We start from the raw sequence: 24,693 nt of genomic DNA, 5'->3' as shown, positions 1-24,693 counted from the left end.
TTATCCCCTTTCCATAAAATATTTAACTTCCTTTAATTTTTGTTCTAGGAGAGTGTACTTCATTTAATTTCTTATGGTTGTTGTTACTGTTTTGTTTTTGTTCCTCATTTCCTGATCTATTCAGAATCTCTTATCTTGTCCTTATTTCTTGTTATGCAAGTGTCCCCTAAAGAATTTTAAGCTTATCAAACTGTTCATTGCTTGAATGATACCTGTACTATCTTTTAAATTCTTGCTTTGAGATTTAAATCTCAAAGATAAATTCCACTACTGTTACATAAAGCTTTGTTGAACAGCTGCTGTTCTGATAATACCAGAAGAAAGCTGAACAAAGGAGAGATGTACTTCCAGTAATACTGAGTACACTGAGATTGTGTGATTGATTTTGCATGCATTCTGTATGACTGTATTTATACGCTATATATTTTTTTTCTTTTCAGCACAAAAAACTGGGGCCAAAGGGAGACATTGATGTCAACCTAGAAGACAAGAAAGAAGAAAAAAAGCAACAAGGAGAACTTTACATGTGGGATGCAATAGAACAGGTATAGCTTATATGATGTTTGCTACTATGCTGTGTAATACCAGAGGGAAGCATTCATGAGTTTTCTTAACGTTTGCATGCTCAGTTCATGATGTGTGATTGAAGGTAAATCTGTTTAGTGTTGGAAGTTGTCCTTTAGAGTCTGAATCTTATTTTATTTTAATAGTTTTAATCTCTCTCAACTTTTAGGAATGGACTCGGCACTACTGTGCTATTGCTGATGGAAAGCTTTCGTTCAGTGATGTTATAGAACAGAATGCTGATGAGGATTCATCGAAGGTGACGGCTGTTTTGTATTGCTTGTGTTCTTTCTAATCTCTCATTTTATTGTTTACAGATGTATATTTTTATGTTGACATTATTGAAATTAGAGAGAACCTGTATCTGATAACGTGTGTATCTACAGATAGTTTTTAAAAAGGGATCTTTGCCAAGGTACTCCAGTTATCTCTGTTTTTCATTAAAAATTATATATTTTTCCCTTGGCTAATTGAGGACATACAACAATGAGTACAAAGACAATGAAAAGTGATTTTGATAGTTAAGTTTTAATACTGATGTGTCTACTGACAGTTTAAATTCTTATGTCTTTGGCTAAGTGTTATTAATTAGAAGTGGACAATAAAAATCCATATTTTTCTGGTCTAGGAGGTAAAAAATACTGACCTACACTTAAAAGAGAAATGGTTCCATGGAAAAATGAAAGAGGGGAGAACAACTGCTGAGAAGCTGCTCCAAGAATATTGTGCTGAAATGGGTGGCAAGGATGGGACATTCCTAGTTAGGGAAAGCGAGGCTTTCCCTAATGATTGCACCTTGTCATTCTGGTATGGTGATTGTCATAAAAACTTTATATTAATTTTGTTTATCATATCGCATCGCATAAAAATATATCTTGTAAGTATGCATTTGTATCTGAGAGGAAGTAAAAATAAGAAGCTTTATTCATTAGAATGGTACTGGTTGGACTGAAAGACTATTTTCTACATTGAACATTGATTCAGTGAGTAGAGCCTGTTGGCAGAGCAGGCACTACTTGAAGGGGTTCAGTTATCAAGAGGGGACTGGCTAGTTTGACATCCTTTACCTTTTCTCACATTGCTAGTCTTCTGTCAGGATGCAGGGTTTGTTACCTCTTCCATGAACGGGACAAAACTTGATCTTTAAGTTTTGGGATAAATTAAAAGTTTCTACACTGATCCATCGTTTCCGTGCTCTTGGTGTTTATTAGCAGAGATTTATCTTTTTGATGACAGAATCCCCTTGAGGGAAAATAATAATTCTCCATAGTAGTTTGTTGGTTTTTTGATTGTGTGTTTTTTTTTTTTGACTTTGCCCATCAGGGTTGTCAGAGTAAATTTTGGAGGGAGTGTTTGCCACATTTTGAACCACTCTGTACTGAAAAATCATGTTTTGGAGATTGTGATAACACTTGTCAGGATTTTTGTAGCTGTTGCTACTTCAGTTGTTTTATGAGATAATACATATTTCTTGCCTTTTCTCAGGTTTATCTGAGAATAGATACCTATTAATGGGTTAGGAAATACTTAAGAAGAGTAAAAGCTGTTAATAACGCCTTTCATTTACTCTTATCCTACTCTTTGCCTTTTCAGGAGATCAGGTAGAGTCCAGCACTGCCGTATCCGTTCTTCAACTGATGGGGACACTGTGAAATACTACCTGACAGACAATGTCACTTTTGATAGCATCTATGATCTCATTCAACACTACAAGGAGGTCCACTTGAGATGTGCTGAATTTGAGCTGCGTTTGACTGATGCTGTGCCTAATCCCAGCCCTCATGAAAATAAAGAGTATGTACAACAGAAGGCAAGCAGTGGGGCTGTTATGTTACAGGGTATTTTGCATTTCTTGTATGATCTTGGATTTTTGCTTAGAAAATTCTCCAGATTCAAGAGCACACTTGAGTGTTGCTTGTTCATGGATGTTAGAGGAGTAAGCCTCCTTTAGAGATAGTGAATAAGATCACTGACTTCATCAGAACCTGGTGAAACAGGGCAGTCACCGGGAAAGAAGTTTAACTAACAACAGCTGGAAAAATCAGTGAGAACTGTATTGCTGTGGAAGCATGTAGTCTCTTCCTTCTCTGCTTAGCAATTTATAGTGTCTGTTGGGTTGGGTTAAATATTTAGTAGTTGACTGTGATATCGCAACTGTTCTTTGCCATCTGGCAACTCTTATCACTGGGGCAGCGAGCCCAACTGTTACCTTTCCCTAATCCTTAATTCCAGCTGACCCTTGTCAGAGTTGATTAGGCTGGCTTGATCCCATGCTCATTAGAAGTAGTGTAGATTGATGTTTATTTCCAGCTGTTATTAGCCTGATAAAAGATTCTGGGCAGAGCTTGCTCTTGTTTGATGGGAGAATGCTCTCATCACTGCCCTTTTATCTGTTTTCTCTGCAATCAGAAAAGAGAATTCTCCCTTATTTGAGAAATACAGATCTATGCCTTTAAGCTTCTCAATCCCACTGTCCATGTCACCAACCATCATGTTAAACAATGCTACTCCTGGTGCTGATCCCTGAGGGATATCACTTGTTGCTGGTCTCCACTTGAACATTGGGTAGCTTTTCAAATGCAATCATTGAGCCAATCCCTTATCCACTGAGTGGTCTGTCTGTTAAACCCTGTGTCTCTGTCTTTTAGAGACAAGTAGTAGGTTTAAGGAGAGGCCCAAATGCAGATAAAGGAAAATACTGTGTCAAAACTGTGAGTGTAGTCACTGAAAACCGAATGGCAGATGAGAAGTAGAATTCAGTGACTTTGTTTTGGGAAGAAATGCTTGTTTATGTTTTATCATTGCAGGGAGACAAGGTATTCTGCCATATTCTTCATGGTTTAATCCAAAACGAGCTGTTGTGTTGAAGTATTTTGAAATAAGATGCTGTTGTAGGTGGCAAGGTGTGGAAAATTGAATACATAATTTTTCTTGTAGCCCTAGAGATTCTCTTGTTAGTAATGCTGCCTGTTAGTGTTACTGAATTACATTTGACAAGCTCAGTAATCCTTTGTCCGTTTTGATTTCTGATTGTTTTAGTTGGTACTATAGCAACTTGAGTCGAGGAGAGGCAGAAGACATGCTGATGCGAATTCCTCGAGATGGAGCCTTTCTAATTAGAAAGAGAGATGAGCCTGGTTCATTTGCCATGACTTTCAGGTAAGAGAAGTCAGATATGAATACATTATCTAGTAGCCAATGCTGTTACATATGTTGTTTTTTTTTCCTCAATTAAAAATAGTCTTTTTTGAATCATAAAGTCATGCATTCAAATTTTGAGTAATCAGTATGGTCGATTTGTATAGTAACAACAGTAAATTGCCAGTGGGATAAACCTTTATAATTTTACAGAAATATTTGGGCTTCAGCTGTCCCTTTTTTCCACTGCAGCTGTGCGTGACCCTTCTTTACCTCCTTGATGTTCCCTGCAACAGAGTGATGTTTTGAATTTCTTTCTGGTGCTGGTTCAGCAGTAATTCTAGGTCTTTATCCTCTGGAAATTCCATCCTGTCATCTTACTGACTAAAATCTGTTTGGATTCTGTCAAAACAGCACTGTTTTCTATTTATTTGTAGGCTTTTATTGCCAGGGAAAATATTTTTGAAACTCTGGTGCCTATAACAACATTAATAAAATGTATAGAATTACTATATTCTCCATTGTGCCTTCAAATCAAATTGTGTTTGAGGTGAGTTTGACTCGTTGCTTAGGGACAGCAGCAGATCAGCAGCAGGGGATTCCGACGGGACTCTCAGTCTGATTCAAGACATTTATGTTAGTATGAAAGTGGCAGAATACCCCTGTGAAGAGGAATGTAATAGGGAAATTTAATCTAGGTAAAAACATGGATTTTTCCCAAGGCCCTGTACATTGTAGAAAAGTCAGAATATCTTTTTGGGAATTAAATCAGGCAAATGGAGTTCTATTTGAATAAAAGATGCTTTGGAAGAGGGAGAATCTGTTTCACGTGATTAAGATGCATAAAGCAATTTTGGTCTACTTTGCAGCGCTGGTGCTTTCACTGTGCCAAGTACCAGTGCCTTTTACAGCACTTGCACTTGTTTCACAGAGCTGAGGGGAAGGTGAAGCACTTCCGAATTCAGCAAGAAGGTCGCCATTTTGTGCTTGGAACATCAGCCTACTTTGAGAGTTTAGTGGAGCTGGTAACATACTATGAGAAGCACCCTCTGTACAGGAAAATGAAATTGCGTTACCCTGTGACTGAGGAGCTGCTGGAGCGCTACAGCACAGTAAGTGATGCCCTTTGTATGAGCGCCAAGTACTTTAGCAGGTGGAGTCCCAAGTCTGGGTCTGGTGGAGCTGGGTTTGGTTCTGGCTGTGATGGACGTCCTTCAGGAAAGCTTAAGCAGCCTGTGAAATCAAGATACTTATGCTGACTTCTCACAAGGTTTTTGAGACACGTGAAGGAAAAAGCTTCATCTTTGTTAACAGGACAGCTTTTGCTTTCCTCATGACTTGATTAGAAAAGCTGCTCCATGAAGTAGATGATCATTGCTCTGTTTTTGATAATAGCCTCACCTGCAGTTGGCTCTCTCTTCTGTTTCTGGAGTAGGCAGAGATCTTAAAGATCAGAAAGAAATGGCAGATTCTGCTGTGCCTGTCATCCTGGACAGACAGTAGCATTTACTTTACTGTTTTGGAGCTGTCCCAGGGTGGTGTCCTGCTGTCTTTTGTGGTAAAAATTGAGAGGTACCTCTGAAGCTCACTCTTTGTGATAAGTGTGAGAAAATTTTCCCTGGAGATACCTGTCTGTTCACTAACTAAATAATTAGCTTTGGATAGATGCCTACTTTCTGGATGGGTGTATTTCATGATGAGAGAGCTTTAAACAGGTAACTGATTTTTCAAAAAGCCTGAGATGATTCCTTCTGTTTTCAAATGTATGGCTGTTAGAAGCTGTAGGAAAAAAACAAATTTGCTGTCTTTCAGGAAATTCAAGTCTGGTTTTTTTCTGTTTCTTTTGGAGACAGTAAAAGGAGCAGAAAAAATTGTAGACCTCATAATTTTTGTTAATGTTGCTGTTCAGCTGTGCTCAACTACAGAAATGAGGAGGGAGGCCAGACACCTATATTATGATCTTCAGTTTGCATCTGTAATGTCAAAAGGTATTTCTCTAATCTTTGATTACTGTAATTGACCTTCTTTCCTTTTTCTCATTTGTAGGAAAAAGATATAAACTCTCTTTATGATGTCAAGATGTACGTGGAGCCCAGTGAAATCACCCCTACAGTGGTATGCTTTAGGACAGATGGCCTTCATATTTTCTCTTTTACTCCTGAAAATGATGAGAATTGTTTGTTGATTTCTTGTGAGCAGTAATGAAAAAGTTAACTGAAAGTGTTAGGCAGCTTGATTTATGGGGGACTGGACTGTGAACTTTTGTATGTTGTGACTTTTTTCCAGTATCTCCTCAAAATCCTGATTCACCCATATTGGGAATTCAGGCACTTCTTGCTATTTAGTCTGTGGAGGTGTCTGGATTTGTTATATGTGCTTATTAAGTTTTGGGGAATAACTGAATAATAGTGGCACAGCAAACATTTCCATATCTCTAATTCTTGTTAGGGTCCCCTACTTTTTGATTCTCATAAGAAGCTCACCTGTTGGTTAATTCAGTGGCTATAATTTTCTTTTAGTCTTTTTGGCTAATGAATTTACATTGCTACTGAAGAATTTGAGTACTAATAAATTCAAGTTAAAGCAATTATTTGTCCTACTGAAAGTAGATGCCTCCCTAAAGGAGCCGTGAGCAGCAGGATAGCTGATGTGGTTTGGAAGTGGAAGCTCTAACTGACTCCAGCTCCAGCTGCACAGAATACTTGTAGTGATGATAGAAGATTGACACTTCACTTCTTTTTTCCTACAAAAAAACAAACAAAACATTTTTTTTCCAAGCTGATACTAGAAAAATAGCAGTTAAGTAGCATTACTTGCTTCCAACAATAGATGTCACTATGGAACTTTAGTACTTCATTTTCTGAGCTTCATAACAAAAACAACAAAAAAAGGATCCAATTCCACCCTCTCCTCCACCTCCTAAAAAAAATAAAATTGCATTATTGATCATTTTATGACCTGTCCCCCTGGATGACCTGTTTGCTTTGTTTCTCTTAAAGCCTCAGAGAACAGTGAAAGCCTTATATGACTACAGAGCCAAACGAAGTGATGAATTGAGCTTCTGCCGAGGAGCTCTAATTCATAATGTCATAAAGGAAACTGGAGGCTGGTAAGGACAGAGATTCCTCATAGGAAAACTTCTAGTGACTAACTGAATAGGAGAAAAAGATAAAGCTTTGGGTTGCAGGTTTTTAAATCTTCACCTGATTGTCTGATTGCTGTGTATTAACTGTGGCCTTATATATGTTAATGGTGGTATACTAAATGAAACCCAAAGTCCTCAGATCAAGTCTCCTGTTGTGTCTTTTACATTGTTTGGCCCTACAGAACTAACCTCAGCTTGCAGAACCTTCATTATGCCAGTGTATTCCCTGTTTTTCCTTTACTGCTTTAATACTTCCTTAACACTTGTGTGTTTCGAGGAGTCATGCATCTATTACTGTTATCATCACTGGTGTGTTTCTTTTGCTCTGTTTAGTTCTTCTCAAGAATGAAGTCCATTTTATTTAGTTGTCTGTGTAGTTTCCTTTCATAAGCATTTTTTTTTCTTAGCTGGTTTGCAGATTGCTTGGGAATCTAATATTTCCCTGTAGTTTCTGCAGGGCAATCAACCACGTAATAGTATTTTTAGTACTGGAGGGGGAAAATGCCTCTTAAGTCATTAATTGCAGTATACAGTTACTGTAATCCCTCTAAAATGATCTGTTACTACAGTTAATGATCACTTTGTTAGAACTTGCAACTACTTCATCACTTATATTTTTGGTGATTGCCAACTAGAGAAACTGTTGTTGGGTATTAATGACCATTTTCTTGAGGATTATTTCATAGAATTGTGAAATCATTTCTCCATTAATGGCCTGTTGAAACACTTAAACTGTTGTTTTTTCCCCTCTGTTTGTGCTTCTCTTTTTCAATTCAGGTGGAAGGGGGATTATGGAGAAAAAATCCAACACTATTTTCCATCTAATTATGTTGAAGACATGTCATCTGATAATTCTGCTGAGCTTGAAAGCCAGGTGAGGTTTAAGGTTTGTCTGCTGTGTTTCCCTAGAACATACTGCCTGCTGGAAGTGGAAATCTGGTTTTATGGACTTGAAATGTTGTGTTTAAGAGAATGCAGAATAAAGAAATGAATGTGTTCTTTGCTGTTGTTTGTGCTGTCAAGCGTTTTTGTCAGGATGTCCATCAAGGAAAGCTACTCAAGAAGATAACTGATTTGTTTGGATTTTAGGAGGTGATAGTGTTTTCCTGTATATTACACTAGTACAGATTTTTATTTCAGGTAGCTTATCTAAGCAATAATGTGCCTGAAACTCAGTGTAATTAGATTTAGTGGTGTTTAGTTATTATTTGTTAATATTCTATGTGTATTCACTCAAGAAAGCTGAGTGACAGCTGTATCTTGTGTTTTTCACAGATTATTGAGGACAATCCACTAGGTTCTCTGTGTCATGGTATACTGGTACTGAATACCTACAATGTTGGTATGTACTTCCTGATTTGTACTATCTGCATGTACTTCCTGTTGACTCCTGAACTTTCTGTGCTGAGGAGGATCTTTTGTGTTTAGTGTAAAATACTTGGTTTTCAAAACTATTTTTATTAATATAGTGAGTACTATTAATATTATAGAATTATATTATAGAATGTTCTGAGACTAATTGTTCAGCCCTGTAAGAGACCAGGACTTGGCCACTAGCTGTTACGTCAAGTCAACGGTGACAGCTTAGCAGAATTTCTGGATTTTAGTGTAAACTTCTTGCTACTTACCTAACAGTGAAAATGCCACAAGGGAAACACAAAAAGCCATTTGTCTTCATTTTGGAACCTAAGAATCCAGAAGATCCGTGTGTTGAATTTGCAACTGATAAAGTAGAAGAACTGTTTGAGTGGTACCAAAGCGTCCGTGAAATCACATGGAAAACTGCAGAAGAGGTATTGTTAAAAATATACCCCTTTAATGGTTTTTAATATGTACTGCTATACGTTTGCAATAGGATTTGTTTTCATACTGCTAAACCTTGCTAAACTACATACCTAATCTATGTGCCTGTACTACTATTGCCTCTTAAAAACATCCTTCAGCTCTTCTTTTTCCTGCTCTGATTCTGTATTGATTTACTTCCCTGTTGTCTCTTTTAGTATTTAAGAAGTCTTTGACATAGCCAAAATGCCCTTGTGTTGACCATGCTTAGGAATACTGCTTCCTCTGCTGTTTCTGCTCTTTATTATTGAGTAGGTATTATGAATGATGGAAAGTATTTTTCAGTATTGCATTGGCTTGTGCTGTTTATCTTTCCACTGGAATGGCAATGTTCTGAAGGTCATCAAAATCCCATCGATAGCAAGCAAGTTGGTGCCTCAAACAGAGGGGGCAGCAAATTCAGCAAGGGAAGAAACAGCAGGAGCTGTTGTTGTGGGAGGAGAGATGTGGTTCTTATGCCAAGCTTTCATTTAGAAATAAAAATGAGAAAAAAGAGAAACCTGACCTAGAAGAAGTGTTTCTAAAAGGGATGTTTTTCATAGCACATCAATGGCTCTTCAGGAGCTTGGCAGCTTTCTCTCCCTCTGTATGGGAAGTATTAAACAGCCTGCATTCAAAGATGCTTTAAACTCATTTCTGTCAGTCAGGAGGCTTTCTCAGTGTAGCCTCTTGAAATCCTTGCAGCATGGGGAGAGGAATAAGGCAAGGAAAGGCCGCCTTTGCCAGTACAATTAACAGTCTAAATTTTGGGGAAGGAAAAAGTCTAATGCTGCACTATGGCACAGACACGTTTGCAGATTATTCTGGGGATGTGCACATTGTATATAAAAGGGTATATACAATGAGCAATACATATACAAGATGCATTGTTCATTACTAGCTCTCCTGGCTGGGTATCTCTAGCATGTCTAAAAGTGAGCTCAAGGCATCTGGAATTGCTCCTCTGCTGTATGGAGCACTGCATACTGTTGAGGTATGTCTGGGAAACTGGTAAATCACTAAGTACGATGGCGTTTGTGTTTACAGGTTTGTTTGTTTTTCCAAGTCTTTTCAGTTCTTAATGCTGTATTCCTCCTTGCTTTTCTTTAACTTCAATGTATAAACTCTGATTCAGTGAAACATTCTAGCAACTCATCAGCTTCTCTGATTTTCTTTCCTCTTCAGTTCATCTTGTTCAGAGAATTCTTTTGGAAGACTTCCTAATTGCTGCTGCTTCGTAACCTCTTGTACCAAAGCTAATAGCTGTTTGGTATGGGGTTCTTCTAACATTTTTCTGACCTGTAATTGCTTCTTGTGTCTGAAAAGCCTCCAGCTAAAACATCTCTGCTCAGGGCAAGTCTTGCTGATTTCAGTAGCCTCCAGACTAAAGCTGCAAGGACCTTGGCTCAGCTTCTACATAGCAGGTGCTTACAAACAGGGAAGTGTATAGTGGGCTTATTATTGGTGAGGCCTCAATGATTACGTATGATTTTCCACAAATAACATTTTTGGTTTGATGTGCAAATAGAAAATTACAGGAATGATGCTCTTAGGGATTCAATTTAGCTGTTGGGGAGTTACTAATAAGACCTAGCTCCTGTTTAAGATGGTAAATAGAGAGAAACTTCACTATATTTTGCATTTTTTCCTTCATACATTTGCATTTACATGAGGTGTAGAGTCAGGAATCTAATGAAAATGGAGTAGAACCAAGATACTATTTTTTAAATAAAAAAAATGTTGCTGAGCTTCTGACTGGGATTGATTAAGGTAAGCTCTGTAACATATGCTTTAAAAAACAACACCCACACTTGGTTAATCCATGTCTGTGTTTTAAGAATCAAATAAGAATCTGGGCAAAAAAGAAAGCATCAACATAGTCATTTTGTTAGAATGCAGTTACTGTACCATATTGCCTACTGTGTCCATAATCTAAAACTTTATTCAACTTTACAGGAGAACAGGAGGAAGTATTGGGAAAAAAATCAGTTGATTGCTATTGAATTATCTGATCTGGTAATCTACTGCAAACCAACAAGCAAAACCAAGGACAATTTAGGTATTTCCTTTAATATTATATCTGAATTTTAACTTTTCTACTAATCTGTACAGATGTTAGTTGAAATTCTGGAAATGAAGATAGAATCTATTCTTTCTCTACTAGAGAATATTGAGCCTAACCCATGGAGAATTTTCAGTGACAGTTTGAATTGTACAGTAGGGGAGCTTGAGGCTATTCATACTATAAAGTATCCAGTAAAAGACCCTGATTTATCAGAATTGTTTTGATCACATATCTCAACCTGTTAGGGTTTAAGTGTGGGACCAAATGTGGAACTAATTAGTGGTATGAAACAAAGAAACAAGAGCTCATAAATGAGGAGATGAAACCCTAGATAGTTTCTCATTGTTCTCATTTCTCACACCATGTTTTTGTAGTCAGTAAAATCATGGTAAAGACTTGGAAGCTTCTTGGGCTTGGTGAATTTCCTTTAGAAAAGAGGCTTTGAAAGAAGAGAGATCTTGAAAGTGTCCCAGATTTCTTACCTAATTGATTAGAGACATCGTCTTAATATAACTTCAATAGGGAAGTTCACTAGTGATCTGTCAGGTGGCTTTTTTTGAGATGAAAAAATTTGGCTGAGAACTTGACGCTTATTTGTAAGAACTCTGAGTGGTTTTGTAGTGCCTCTGCCATATGTGTAAGCTATAGGAATGATATATAGTTCCCTAATATAAGTGAGAACTGGTATCTATGTAAGTGTGCATATAGAATCTGACACTGAAATATGTATTTTGTATTCCAGAGAAGCCAGCAAATGTGCCCTTCTTCCTTAAGCTTCTTTGCAAATGCTTTTAATAAGCTGTCACCGTGGCTAAGACATTATAATTACAGTCATTGTTTGAGGCATGAGTAACCCTGGCTGACCCTTTCTTCTACCCATTTAAACCCAGGAAAAGATGTCTCATTTAAATGTGTCCCGCAGTGGTCAGAAGTGCATTATTAGCAATGATGAGATAAGAGCGTGGCTATGGACTATCTGCCCTGTTGCAAAGCATGTGGCAGGCAGGCAATTTTAACTTTCAGACCTGACGTTCAACCAATTTATTGTACTTGCAGTAAAACAGTGCAAATTATTTCATTAAAGGACAAAGCAAACCAAAGTAAAACAAAATGTTATTAGAAATACAGCATAAATGTCAACTTCTTTTTTCCTGTGGTAACAGCCCTTTTTTTTCCCTCTCTCCCTTGTGCAGAAAATCCTGATTTCAAAGAAGTCCGTTCCTTTGTGGAAACCAAGGCAGAAAGCATTGTTAAGCAAAAGCCAGTTGAGTTGCTGAAATACAACCTGAAGGGACTGACACGTGTCTATCCGAAGGGGCAGAGGGTTGACTCCTCAAACTATGACCCGTTTCGCCTCTGGCTTTGTGGCTCTCAGATGGTGGCTCTTAACTTCCAAACTCCAGGTAATAACTTCTTTTAAATAGGATTTAGTCCGTGTCTTCTTTCACCATTAATGGACCCTCTGCTATTCTGGTCACTGTGGTTGTTGTATTCGTTTGTCATTCACAGTAAGAAGGGTGATAAAAGAACAAAAATTTGAGAGTTTGTGAATGTGAATTTGAGAATTCGTTGAGTGTGTGAATCCTCCATTGGAGCAGGTCCACAAAAATCAGTCTCCCTGTCTTTGAACCAGAGTAGACCATTCGTTACCTGCGAAGGGCTTACTCTACTTCTGATGTCTTCATGATAAGCAAGCAGAGGTATTTGCAGTAAACTTGAGTTGGATGAACAGTTGTTCACACACAGGGAAAGCTGTACACAGCTTCTCAGTAAGGGAAGCTGGCTTATGACACATTCACAGGAAACTAATTGTGAATGGAGATGGGTTTATTGGGATTAAAATTGGTGAAAAGTAGCCTGTCAGGTTCAGTTACTGAAGGGAACTGCGTCTTCCAACTTACCTTTCCAACTGCTTCTGTGGAAGTGGCAACCAGGAAGAATTGCAGAGAGGAGCCATTAGTCTGATACTTCCTTTTATTCAAATGGGGATCTTTCTGTTATGACTGTTTAACTCTCTCCCTAGATAAATACATGCAGTTGAACCATGCCTTGTTTTCACTAAATGGACGCACTGGCTATGTTCTGCAGCCAGAAAGCATGAGAAATGAAGAATATGACCCAATGCCAAATGAATCGAAGAGGAAATTGCAGATGATTATGACAGTGAGGGTAAATCTCTTTTGTAAATTATGTTTTTTACAAGTCATAAATATCTATAAAACTATAAATAAAGCTATTATATTTCAGAGAAAGACCTGACAGATTGTCAAAATACTGTTCTTAAATGTCGGAGTGTTTGAGGATAAAACTGATAGGCTCCTGATAGTAAATACGTATCTTTGTCAGGCTAATGAAGCACATGCTACGGAACTGAAAACACAATCTTGGGATAATTTTATGTAACTGATCTTAAAAATTGCAAATATACTAACTTGCGTTTCCAACCCAATAACTTCTTAGTAGAAATGTCCTATTGGAGATTGGTTAGCAGCAGATTAACTAGTCTGAAATTTGCAGCATGGGGATGAAAGATGTTTATAATGAAGGAGAGAAACTGAACAGAAAAAAATAATAAGCTGATTATTATTTTCCCCTATTCATCATATGATTTGGTATGCTGTGACTTAATCAGAATGTCAGTCTCATTTTCATGGAGAAATGGGATGTATCATTTGAAAATTATACCATGTTGTCTTCTAGTGCCAAATGCAAATTGAGCATGTTTCTGTTCTCAGTTGCTATTCAGTAAGAGAGATGTCCTTTAAAAATGTGCTTTTTGAGGAGGCAGAAACATATTAACTGCTTCTCACTGCAGTTTAAAGAGGTAAACAAGGGTTGTGAAGTGAAGCAGGAATGTTTTAAGGTAAAATGTAATGTGACAAACTGATTTTCTTCTTTCTCTAGTGAAATTCTCTTTTAGTTCTGTGGGCTGCCTTCCCACGCGGGTTTTCCTCTGGTTGTGGTTATAACTCACAGTTTCTTTTGAAGGTGCTAGGTGCTCGTCATCTCCCTAAGCTTGGTAGAAGCATTGCGTGTCCCTTTGTGGAGGTAGAAATATGTGGGGCTGAGTACGATAACAACAAATTCAAGACAACAGTTGTGAGTGAGTATCTGCAGGTTTTTGTGTAGTGGGGACATGGTTAAACTTTGAGTGACAATAATGAATTTACAATGTCTGTAATTGGCCACCAACCTATAGGGGGAGGAATTTGATATCGAATGAGTTACACATTCCCACTCTCCGGAGTTAATTTGCAAAACTTGAATGAATACCAGACTTTTCAGGGAAAAAAACCTGAACTGTTAGTTCACAAAGAGTTGCAGTTGTGTTATGGTTTTGCCCGTGCAGCATTTTGTATCGTCTGCATGCTTTTTAAAAGCGTTGTCTTGAAAGTGCCTCTTACAGAGTTAGTCAGTTGCCAAAATTCTGGCTGAAATGGGGAGTTAGTATTGTGAGACCCAGACTGTGTTTATTTCAATTTGGGTTCTGAGACTGGCATTCCCTCAGAGACAGCTTGGGTAGCTGTGGCTGTAAAGCTGTATAACCTGCAATGCAGTAAAATTTTGATCAAAGCTTACTCCTGGTGAGTTCTGGATAAGGAGTGTGTGTGTTTGAGTGTGCATGAACCTTCATTTAAGCAACTGAAATAGGGCAATATCTAAGCAGCAGTCAAACAAAAATTGATTACTGAAATTTTGAATGTAAGAAGATAACACAGAACAATCTTTAATAAACTGACTGGATGTCTTTTCCCAATTTAATATGTCAGGGTGCAGTAGTGTTCCTGTGATAGACAAGAGGCTTTGAATCTAATTATCTAAGCTACTGAAACCTACAGCTTAGACAGCAGTGGAAGATAAATACAAAATTAGAAACAGAATGTGCATTGTGGCTCTTCAGTACTACACAGAAGAGGGTTATGATTTTAAATTTCTGTCAGGAGTGACCAAGACCTTAGACAGCAGAATTCCTAACTGCATTGCACATACCACATTACTTGGTGTTCCGTAAATGAATTGGGCCATCATACATCAGCACTGTACATTGTACATGCTTTTCCTCTGATATGGAACATGAGGCTTATGAATTTGAGCAATGAATTAGGATCCACAGCGGTTTTGGATATTTAAAGATGAATAATAGCTTTTCTTCGTGGATTTTCATCCCTGCCAAGATTCATCCTATCTCCCCTCACAAATAAACAAATACAAAATGTCTGCAGTGAGGTTACAACATGAGACAGATGGTAAATGGGATTTTTGGGTGTTTGTATGCCCAGAAAATGGCCTGGGATACATACCCATGTATGAATGAAATGAATTTATTGCTTCATACTGTAAATGCTTCCTTTTCATTACAGATGACAATGGCCTTAATCCAGTTTGGGCACCCTGTCCAGAGCAAGTGAAATTTGAAATTTATGATCCAAATCTAGCATTTTTGCGCTTTGTTGTTTATGAGGAGGATATGTTCAGTGACCCTAATTTCTTAGCACATGCCACTTTTCCCATCAAAGGAATCAAATCAGGTAAGAATAGGAGGTGTGATGAGGGCCTAAGTCAGAAGGATGTTAAAAATCGTGGTATTATTTTGTTCTCTACAGTGGCAGCTATAACACACCAAATGAGAAGTGCTTTTTTGACCCGAATTCCTTTAATTTGTTGTTTATTATGATGCTGGGTGGATAGTGTGAAAGTATTTAAAATAATCCTTATCTTGCCTTCTGAAATTATTTATTTATTCATTTTTTATTTTATTTAGATAGCATAGAAAAATTTGCAGTGACAAAAAATCACAAGAGGGTTAAACTGCTGCTACTGATAGTGTGCCATGACTGTGAAAGCCAAACATAGTTATTGTATACTGATAGACCCAGAGGTTTCTTTTTGTGAAAGTAGGAGGTTCCATTAAAGTTCTTCCTTTCTCTCCTACTTCGTGCTGTTTTTCAGATGAAAGCAACAAGATCAATGCTTTGATATTATTCCTATCTCCTTACTGATATAACCCCTGTGTCTTTAACTGTCTTTACTGTGGACTCCATTTCAGCAACAGAGTTACGTGCTCTGAGTAAAATCTGGGAAGGTTTGTTTTCTGTTTTTGTGCCAGAGTGTCTGCCTTAGATACAAAGTCTTTTGTTTCTTAGTTCTACCATTCTTGTCTTTGCTTCTCAGCAGTGAAGCACTTGAGTTTTTGTTTTTCTTTCAGGTTTTAGATCAGTTCCTCTCAAGAATGGATATAGTGAAGACATAGAGCTAGCCTCACTTCTGGTTCACTGTGAAATGCAGCAAGTTCTGGTGAGAACCTCTGGTTTGTTTTGTGCACTAACACTATGTGTTAGCAGTTCTTTGTGGAAACCAGGAAATGAGGATTTAGTTTTCTGTCCAGTGTCTGATGTGTTATTGTCTGATTTTGCTTCTTTAGATATTGGGGAAGACCAGTAATGCAAATTGAGCTACTCTCCCACTGAGGAGACAGGTTACTTGTTAAAATTAATAATGCACAGAACCTAATTACCTCCACTGCTTTTTGCTGTACCAGCATGGTTGTTGTATTTCCCTTGTTAACTGACTGATGCCATGCAAAGCTAGCTAAGCTCAGGGTTTCACCTCTGAAATTCAGACTTTTTTCTGATTGAAATACTAGTTAGTATTTTTATACATTTAAGGCAAAATGGTGATGATGCATCCTTTGCTCATGAAACCACACATTCAAATGCTTGGTTTGCAAAGGGCATTTGTTGATGCTTCAGAGGTGCTCCTTTATACGTTAATTTAAAGCAGGCTTATTCTCAGACTCTCTCTATGTCAATAATATTTTATTCTATATATTTTATACATTAATAGAACTATATTTAACTAACTATACAATTATAACTATAGATGAATCTGTATTGTATTATATCTTATTAAATACAGTGGCACAGAGAACAAGTAATGAAATTTTACAGTGCTTCTGGGAAGTGAGGGTTTCTGGGTACTTTCCAGTACCCTCCATATTCAGAGGAGGAAGAAGAAGTGCAACTCATCTGTAGTTGTTTACAACCATTTAGCTAATGCTGCAGTTCACACCAGTGCATGTTAGTTTTCCTGATTAAAACACCAGGTTCTGCATAATAACAGTAGGTTATTATGTCTCTGGAGAGATTTGTCCCTACAGTTACGTGCACCGAAATAGAAATTACTGAGTTTGTAGACTCATTCTTCGTGGGGGAGTGGCAGCCTATTTCAGACACTCTTGTTAACATTTTTGCAAAGCCACCTAATAAACACTCAATGTAATATGACTGTATGTAATCAATTTTTGGCAGCCATAGTAGCTTTCTCCTGTAGGCTAGTTATAAGAGAAGGAGAAGGCAAGGAGCTGAGACCAAAAGTGCATGTTTAAAGAAAAGAGAGGTATGTCCTTTGAAGATAGCATTTAAAGTGTTAGTATTCCGTGGATGTGAGTCTGATCCAGGAGACCAGATAAACTTATTTATATATTTTTTGGCTTGTTGCCTTTGAGAAAATTGGTAACAACTTACTGTTGCCTAATACTGAGCATGGGAATGATGCATAGATGTATTGCTGATTCCTCTTCAGAAATTCAGATTGTTCTTTGCCTGGGGCAGGTGTATCTCTTAGTGTTGTTCATAGCAGCAGTGTGTCTCCCAGTCTGTCAGCACTAGATCCTCTGGTGGTAGCACATTTCACACTCTTGAAACACCTTCAGTTTGTTAGGCCAGAGGAAGATGCAGTGTAGCTCCATATTTTCACAGAGTCTGATGTTTCTTGGTGGTAACGCAGTAGCAGGAGAACTTGCAATAAAATTTTCCTTTTGTTTGGCAGTCTGCAGCAAATCAAGGTTTGCCATGGTTAATCAACTTCTAGAAGTGATTAAATCAAATGCCAAAATCAAATGATCTGCCAGATCATTCAAGAAGCACCAGGAATGATCAGGGCTGTATCCATCTGTTCTTCAGCCCTTTTTTTTTCTTTATTTGTGTAATGACCCTTCACAAAATAATTTAATAGCAGGCCTGTTTATAATACAGGTCTCCATCTGTATTCTCTTGGAGATGAAGTACAAAGTTATCAAGGGGAATTACTACTCAATTTCCTTAGGAATAGAGTAGCAAGAATGTTGCAAATGTAAGCATGCATATGTGTGAATTGTTGTGTGGAGCCTGGTGCAGTTTTTGCTCAAGCTAACCAGTCTTCCTTTGCAGAAACCTGGTAGAAAATTAGAAAACATTATGTAAAGATAATGGAATGTGTTTAGGAAAACAAAACAGCCTCCCCCTCCACCCCAAACTCTGTTGATTCTGTATAATCTTGGGTATGTCTTTCATCCACTGATTACCAGCATTACACTGATTTCCAATATTCTTCTGAAGGAACATGAAGAAGAGCTTTATTCTTCATGTCGGCAGCTTCGGAAGCGCCAGGAGGAGCTTAATAACCAGCTATTCCTTTATGACACCCACATGAATGTAAGGAACCCTAACAGAGATGCTATATTAAGGGAGTTCAATGTGAATGAACACAAACTACAGATGTGTCAAGAAACGTGTAACCGGAGGTGGGTCAATAATTCTTTCCAAGGCAGCTCCAATTATGGCTTAATGTTAAGAAAATCTTAGCATCTAAGAGTAGTCAGAGTAGGATGAGTGTATCTGAAGTGAGACAGGGCTGCAAACCACTAGAGGCCAGCAGACTCAGTGAAATGGCTGTTCAGTGAAATCTAGGTTTCAGTAATTACAGTGAAACGTAATCCTGTTCTTTTTTCCTGCTTTCTAGGAGAAAAGCTTGCAAATGCATTCTATATAGCCAAATGAACAAACCATCTCTCTCCTGCATTGTCAAAGCTATGTCCCTGGTGGTGTCCTGAGCATCTTAAATCCATGGGAGCAAAACATGCTTCCAGAGACACATAACACAAAAGATAAAAACAGTTTTAAGACCACTGAAGTGTCAGTGTCCTATCCAAAGCTGAGGGAAGGGTATGTCTTATTTGCTGCCACCTTTGGGTTGGTTATGAGGAAGACAGAGGCTCCCTCTATCAGCTGTAAGTTTTGAGTAGATCTTTGTGGCTTTGTGAGATGAGATGGGAGGAAGACTTTTTTCTTTAAATATATTTTTTAACTTTTTTATGTGTGTACTGAACAGTTGTATGAATCACTGGTTTATTCCCATTTATTTCACGCAAAACATTACAATCCTTGTTGCTGATACATTACTCACCATTTATGTCTTAAGTAAAATGAACATAGTAAAGCATTTCACTCTGGGAAATATCTAGGAGACTTAACTTTTTTTTTTTTCTTCTTCTTTTCCCTAAAGATTAAGGGAGAAGAAAGTCAGTAACAGCAAATTCTACTCTTAAAGCAATCACTTACTGATGCATGCTTTATGGAGCAGTTCAGGTGGAGATACTGATTTATCCTCGTCATCCTATTCTGTGAAGATCTCATCATGCTGAATGAATTGAAGAGGAGGAAGAGGAGGGAAGATGGATTTTCTTAATAATTTCTTGTTATAAGAAAAACTGTTTTAATTCCAAATAAGTTATATTCTGTACAAAGTCTGGCCTGTACCTCTGTGCAGGTCAGGCTTTCTGTGTATTAAAACTCTGAAGGTGGGCAGTTGCATAGACTTCAGTGCTTATCAATACCTGAAGTACAAGTTTAAATTGTCTATTGTATCTGTGTACGCAGGCTATAGATAAGACATTCACAACAATTTGCATGCATGGAGTCACACCACTTTAACAACCTGGCTCTTTAAGATTAACTGGTAGTGAGTTTTTAATTTATTAAATGCTGTAAAAGCACTTTTGCACCAACAGTTTTTTTTTAAATGTATATTACCTTACCTTAGGCAATGGACTGTACTTGTGATACTGTATAAATAATTTTGGGCAGCTAACAGCTCATAATGTATTGTCTCTTGTGAGAAGTTCTCTGTGGCCTTTCTGAGTAGCAGATAATACCTTACTTCTGTTGACATCAAAAATGCTGTTTGACTTTAGTTGCTTCCTTGTGAAAGGTTTAAGAAGAGAACAGTGTGAACTTGTGTTTGCAGCCCCTCTAAACTTAAGGTCCTAAATTAAGGTATTGGAGGGAAAGGTTTTAAAGTAATTACGTGGTGTTTCATTGTGTTGTTTTTGTTTTGTTTTTCCAGAAAGGCATTTTAACTCTGAAAAGCACTTACTTTGATATAGCATCATTTTTCAAATCCTTTCAGCTGCTAATGTGCATAGAAATGATTTTTTTAATGAACTGTCCTTTTTTAGTCTTGCAGTCCTACTTAAATAATAGCATCAGATTATAGTGTTCTGTATGGGGACTGCTGAGTCATGGCCTGAGCTACTGATAGAGCACCTGAAGGGAAGATCTGGGTCAGCCCTGGGAGCAGAGGTGAAGGCATCACTCTTAGATCTCATTTAAGGTCTGACTGCCACTGAGGAAGGATCTCTTGTTGGAGATCCCTCCTTTTGGCATTCTTTCCCTGTGAGCCTAGGTCCCTAGAGACAAGTGAGCATTCATTTTTTTCCTTCCTTCTGTCACATCTCCTTGTTTGTGCTGGTCCCTTTGCCTTTACAAGACTGTTTTACCAAAATACATCTAATCCAAGAATGGCAGTGTGCATGGATATAGAGGTACATAAGTCTTACATCTTTAGTCAGGTGAAGAACATAGAGCTACATGTGAGCTAGATGTGAAATCTCAATAGATTAGGAAGCATGCTTCACTGCAAGAGTGGAACTAAAGTCCTTGGATGGCATATTTGAAACCAGTTATGGTAATTTGTGTACCTGTCAGTTCTTTCTGCTAGCACTATGTTACTACTCTCAAATTCCTGGTTCTTTTCTCTCTACGTGGCTGGAGTTTTGCTATTTGTATAAGTGAATTTCTTTCACAGGTGTGCACAGGAGTTAAGTTCTGTCTAAATGACTGTCTGAACCATAAAATGTTGCATGCGTCGTGCTGTATTTCTGATGACAGAAAAACTTTCCTGCCTTTGGGATTCCTTTCCTGATGAAGATGCCTCAGCCATTTTTGGTTTCTCTTGCTCCCCATGCTGTTCTGTTGTTTCAAGATGTGCTTAATTGATGCTGTTGTTTATTCACAGCTGATGATTGAGGAAGTCCACTGAGGCTTTAGTTATTATGAAAAAAAGTTGTCTCACTTATCTTGAGATGGAAATGGTATAATAGCATCCCACAATAGGGTAACTTCTTTAGATACTTTTAATGAAGAAATAAAATACCCATCAGCCATCTGAAAAAGAGAAGAGGATGAAGTTAAAGGTAATTTCTAGACTATTCATACTAGATTGCTGTACAAAGCTGGCTTATCTGCAGTACCCATGTATGAAGGGCTGATCCAGTTGCTGTTCCTGGATAGTGAGGAGCTTAGGTGCACATGGATTGCATGTAATGTTTTCCAGAACATATTTTAGTGTGTCATATGGTCAGTCTCTGTGTTATATATTTCATTCAGGAGCTGATGTGTGTCGCGTTTTATGTTTTGAGAACACTGTGTTGTCAGTGTTGATCAGATGAGGTGACCCAAAGCCCTGCCTGGAAGGTTCTGAAGCTGTTTCTACAGGTAGAACAGGATTTTTAGGCAGCTTAGTAACAGCTGGGCTTGTACTAATTAAAAAAAAAAAAAAAAAAAAAGGGGACCACAAGATGCTAATGCTCAGGGAGAACAAATCCTAGATCCTAGATTTTGTGGTTTAACTTTACTATTTCTAGCTCAGTTCCAGAGCAGACACAGCCAAATTGCCCACGTGAATCATTTGGCTTGACTACTTTCCTTATCTTTATACCTGACACAGGACAGCCATTGTATGATTTGTAGGAGTTCCTTGTGCTGCTGCTGTGCAAATGTTTAAGAATTAGCACATCTTAACATCCTTCAGAAAGTTGTGTGTAGGTTCTCCATGCAGATATCATATTAAAAGTTGTATGAAGTACTCCTTGGTATTTAGGAAAATCCATTTCATTTTACAGAAGGATTTTTTTTTTTTTTTACCTGAGTTTAAACATGTTATATTCAGAAGGAAAATGACTGAGTGAGCATTTGACTTGAGCATTGGGCAAGGCTGTGTGCTGCTTTCTTGTATCTGGCACTGATTTAACTCCAAAGGTCCAGCTCTCAGTTCTTTGTCAAGGTGCACAGTTGCAGCTATTTTAATATGAAACTAGGTTTGAATGTGCGTGCTAATTTTATAATCTAGGAGGAAAATCATTTATAAGAGCGTTACCTGTTGAATTGTTTATTCTCAAGGAGTCTGTTTTAAATTCTTAAAGTAACTTATTTTAATAAATATCTTTTGATAGCAGTGCTGTGAATGGTCCCAGAAGCTTCTTTGTTTATGCATTGTTCGAAGAATTTCATGGCTTAAAATCGCCAGGCAGTGTGCGTGAGTTCTTACTGAGCAGCAGTCTGCTGGAATGTCACGGTGTGCTGTGCTAGAGGTTGGAGGAAGGGCATTTCTGTACATTTTAAGATGAACTGATTTAATGATTGTTTTCATGAAAGTCGTTATTGTTGCTCTTTATCTGGATACAAACAAGCACTGCAGAAGGAAAAGGCCAAAGATCCTATTTAACATGCAACTGCTAACTGACCTTTTCCAGTAACAGGTAGATAGTAACTTCAGCTGTAGTGAGCATGAGATTTTTTATCAACTCAATCAAGTCTAAAGAAGTGAGAGCTGAAATTTGTAGTAATTTGGAACCACAGTTCATGGTAAAATCGTATTAAAGCACTTTCTGCTAATGAGGTTGTCTTAATTGCATGGGTGTAAGTGTTGCTGGGTGAAGCCACGATGTCTTTACATGGTGATTTTTTGTTCTGTTTAAATTCTTGGGAATCAAGTTTTCTCAGTTTTCTAATAAAAAAAAAATTATATATGTTGAGCTGGAACCAGTATGACGTATCTGTGTTGTGAATGTATCACTCTATGGCTGAAAGCATGTGGGAATTAGCATAGAAATTAAAGAAAAATTTGGTTGGGTCTCCTAGGAGGTGACAGTATTAAAAAAAAAAATCCTTCTCAAGGATGACTGACATTGAAACTTCTAAAAAATATACACACACACATCATAAGTTGTTCATGTACATCTGGCAGACATTAGTTTTATGCTGACGTGCTGCATATGCAAGATTAAGCAGCTGCCAAGAGATGTTTAAAAACCTCAGCACTGTTCTTTTTACCAGTTGTTAAATAATTCTGAGGAGTGGCAGACTTTCATTTCTGCTTTTTTGAGTTTTTAGGTGTATTTCTGGTAATTCACTTTCAGTGAAACCAATAATAGATAATTCAATTGTTTTGTCTGTTTCAAAACTTTACCTTAATTTACTCATATAAAAGTAGTAATAACAGAAAAGCAATTCTCATTTTAAAAGCACTTCAAATAGAGCAGCTCTGACTAGCTTTGTACCTACGTAAGTTTTAAGTAATTTTCGTAAGTCTAAGTGATTTTAAAGTAATTCCTTAACCCGTACATTTCTTCTTTTCATTTTGGAATGTAAAAGAGGGGAAGTATCCTTCACCTCTTTTTTGGTTAATTGAAGAATAAACATGACTCTTGCTTTGTTTACTAGATGGAGCCAAATAGAGTGCTGCTGTCTGGTTCGGGTAGGCAGTGCCAAGTGTCTGCTTGTTCCTCTCAGCTAGGGCTGATTTAGTACCCTGTGCTCAAGCATCAGTCATGGGCAGTCAGGACAAAATAGCACCTCTAACTGTGCTAGCAGGGAAAAGTTCTGGCCTTGACTCCAGGCAGATGAAGAGCTTCACATGTTGTGCTCATTCTGCAGGAGGTTGAGCTGCTTCAGTTTTGGTATTTGTGTCTTTGCCACCTATCCCGAGTTTTGTGTGTAAACAGTTGTCCAGGACTTTAACCTCAGCCAGCATTAACAGCATGTGATTGCACATTACTCTGGGACACTTCTGTGGGTTTTTTTTTTTTCTGTCAAGCCCACCATCGAGGTAACTATGCATGATAGTAGCTGCTTTTTTTATTTTTATTTTTTGCAAGAGAAGTACTGCAAATATAAATGAAATTCCCCTGGGGCATAGGAGTGGTGTTCCACATCTTAAAAAGATCTGCTTTTTACAAGACATAGTGTGAAATACCGGTGTTACGGTTCTAGCTAACAGGCGTATGCAATTTCTTGCACATTGTGTCTTTTTTTTCTCTTGCTTCTGTCAGCATAAAAATCTCTTTGTCTACTTTAACTAACGTGTCAGAACCAGAGGGCTGAGCGGAGGAAGTAACCAGTGGTTTTCACTTGAAAAGCAAGGTCCTCTAGATCAGCAGGCCAGAGCTTTTGTGAGGTTGCTTTTTTCTTCCTCTTTGCTTAAAATGAAAGATTAATCTTCCTGTGAATGATGATGATGTATTTTAATGGCTCCTGGTAAGTGACCCTCCTGCAGTCAGTGTGGTAGAACTGTGAAATGTAATCTGTTGGAAGCACAGTGAACTCCTTTATCAGGAGCTAACACTCCTAGGATGCAAACATTGCCTCAATTTATTCCTCATTATAAGGTGGAAAAAGAGAGTGCTGCCTTAAGCTGTACTTCAACTATTACATTTAGTTTCTTTTGGTTTATCATCCTGCTATAAAGTTGAAGTTCTGTTCTAATGATATCAGGTGCTAAAGGAATGTTATCAGAGGCTAAAAAGATTTCAAGGAATGGAACATGATTGTAATCACTTAACAAGTGTCCTTTAGATAGATTGTTTGTTTAACTGTTCAGTAATACCAGGAAAAATCACAGCTGCTTCATAATGCACTTTAGATAACTCATTCATCTTCAGCAGGAGTATTTTAGTTAGAAAATCTACAAATCTGTGCTGCTTCAAGCACTTTGCTGTGACTTAGGTTTACAACTGTACATTTTCCAGAAGTGTCATTAGATGTAACACAGAGTTTATTCAGGAAAGGACACCACAATGTATTCA

General features: G+C 37.8%; 1 protein-coding gene across 1 annotated transcript in view; it reads left to right on the top strand.

Moving 5' to 3' along the window:
* The window catches only part of PLCG2 (phospholipase C gamma 2), a 45,733-nt gene extending 26,093 nt beyond the window's left edge, over window positions 1-19,640 (top strand). Inside the window, exons 14-32 of the mRNA XM_065733105.1 lie at window positions 441-545; window positions 734-823; window positions 1,193-1,371; window positions 2,158-2,358; window positions 3,604-3,723; window positions 4,634-4,814; window positions 5,749-5,817; window positions 6,702-6,811; window positions 7,625-7,721; window positions 8,123-8,189; window positions 8,483-8,640; window positions 10,625-10,727; window positions 11,927-12,136; window positions 12,757-12,902; window positions 13,722-13,836; window positions 15,095-15,262; window positions 15,940-16,028; window positions 18,110-18,294; window positions 19,056-19,640. Of these exons, the coding sequence (XP_065589177.1) occupies window positions 441-545; window positions 734-823; window positions 1,193-1,371; window positions 2,158-2,358; window positions 3,604-3,723; window positions 4,634-4,814; window positions 5,749-5,817; window positions 6,702-6,811; window positions 7,625-7,721; window positions 8,123-8,189; window positions 8,483-8,640; window positions 10,625-10,727; window positions 11,927-12,136; window positions 12,757-12,902; window positions 13,722-13,836; window positions 15,095-15,262; window positions 15,940-16,028; window positions 18,110-18,294; window positions 19,056-19,098 (2,436 nt within the window). The 3' untranslated portion in view covers window positions 19,099-19,640. The remainder of the gene's footprint in view (window positions 1-440; window positions 546-733; window positions 824-1,192; window positions 1,372-2,157; window positions 2,359-3,603; window positions 3,724-4,633; window positions 4,815-5,748; window positions 5,818-6,701; window positions 6,812-7,624; window positions 7,722-8,122; window positions 8,190-8,482; window positions 8,641-10,624; window positions 10,728-11,926; window positions 12,137-12,756; window positions 12,903-13,721; window positions 13,837-15,094; window positions 15,263-15,939; window positions 16,029-18,109; window positions 18,295-19,055) is intronic.
* Window positions 19,641-24,693: the final 5,053 nt, after the last annotated feature.

Source organism: Cyrtonyx montezumae, unplaced genomic scaffold, assembly GCF_038088225.1.
Source record: "Cyrtonyx montezumae isolate F1298 unplaced genomic scaffold, pur_monq_1.0 scaffold_17, whole genome shotgun sequence".
Taxonomy (NCBI): Eukaryota; Metazoa; Chordata; class Aves; order Galliformes; family Odontophoridae; genus Cyrtonyx; species Cyrtonyx montezumae.
The sequence above is the reverse complement of the archived record's forward strand: the minus strand, read 5'-3'. Positions and strand labels throughout refer to the sequence as shown.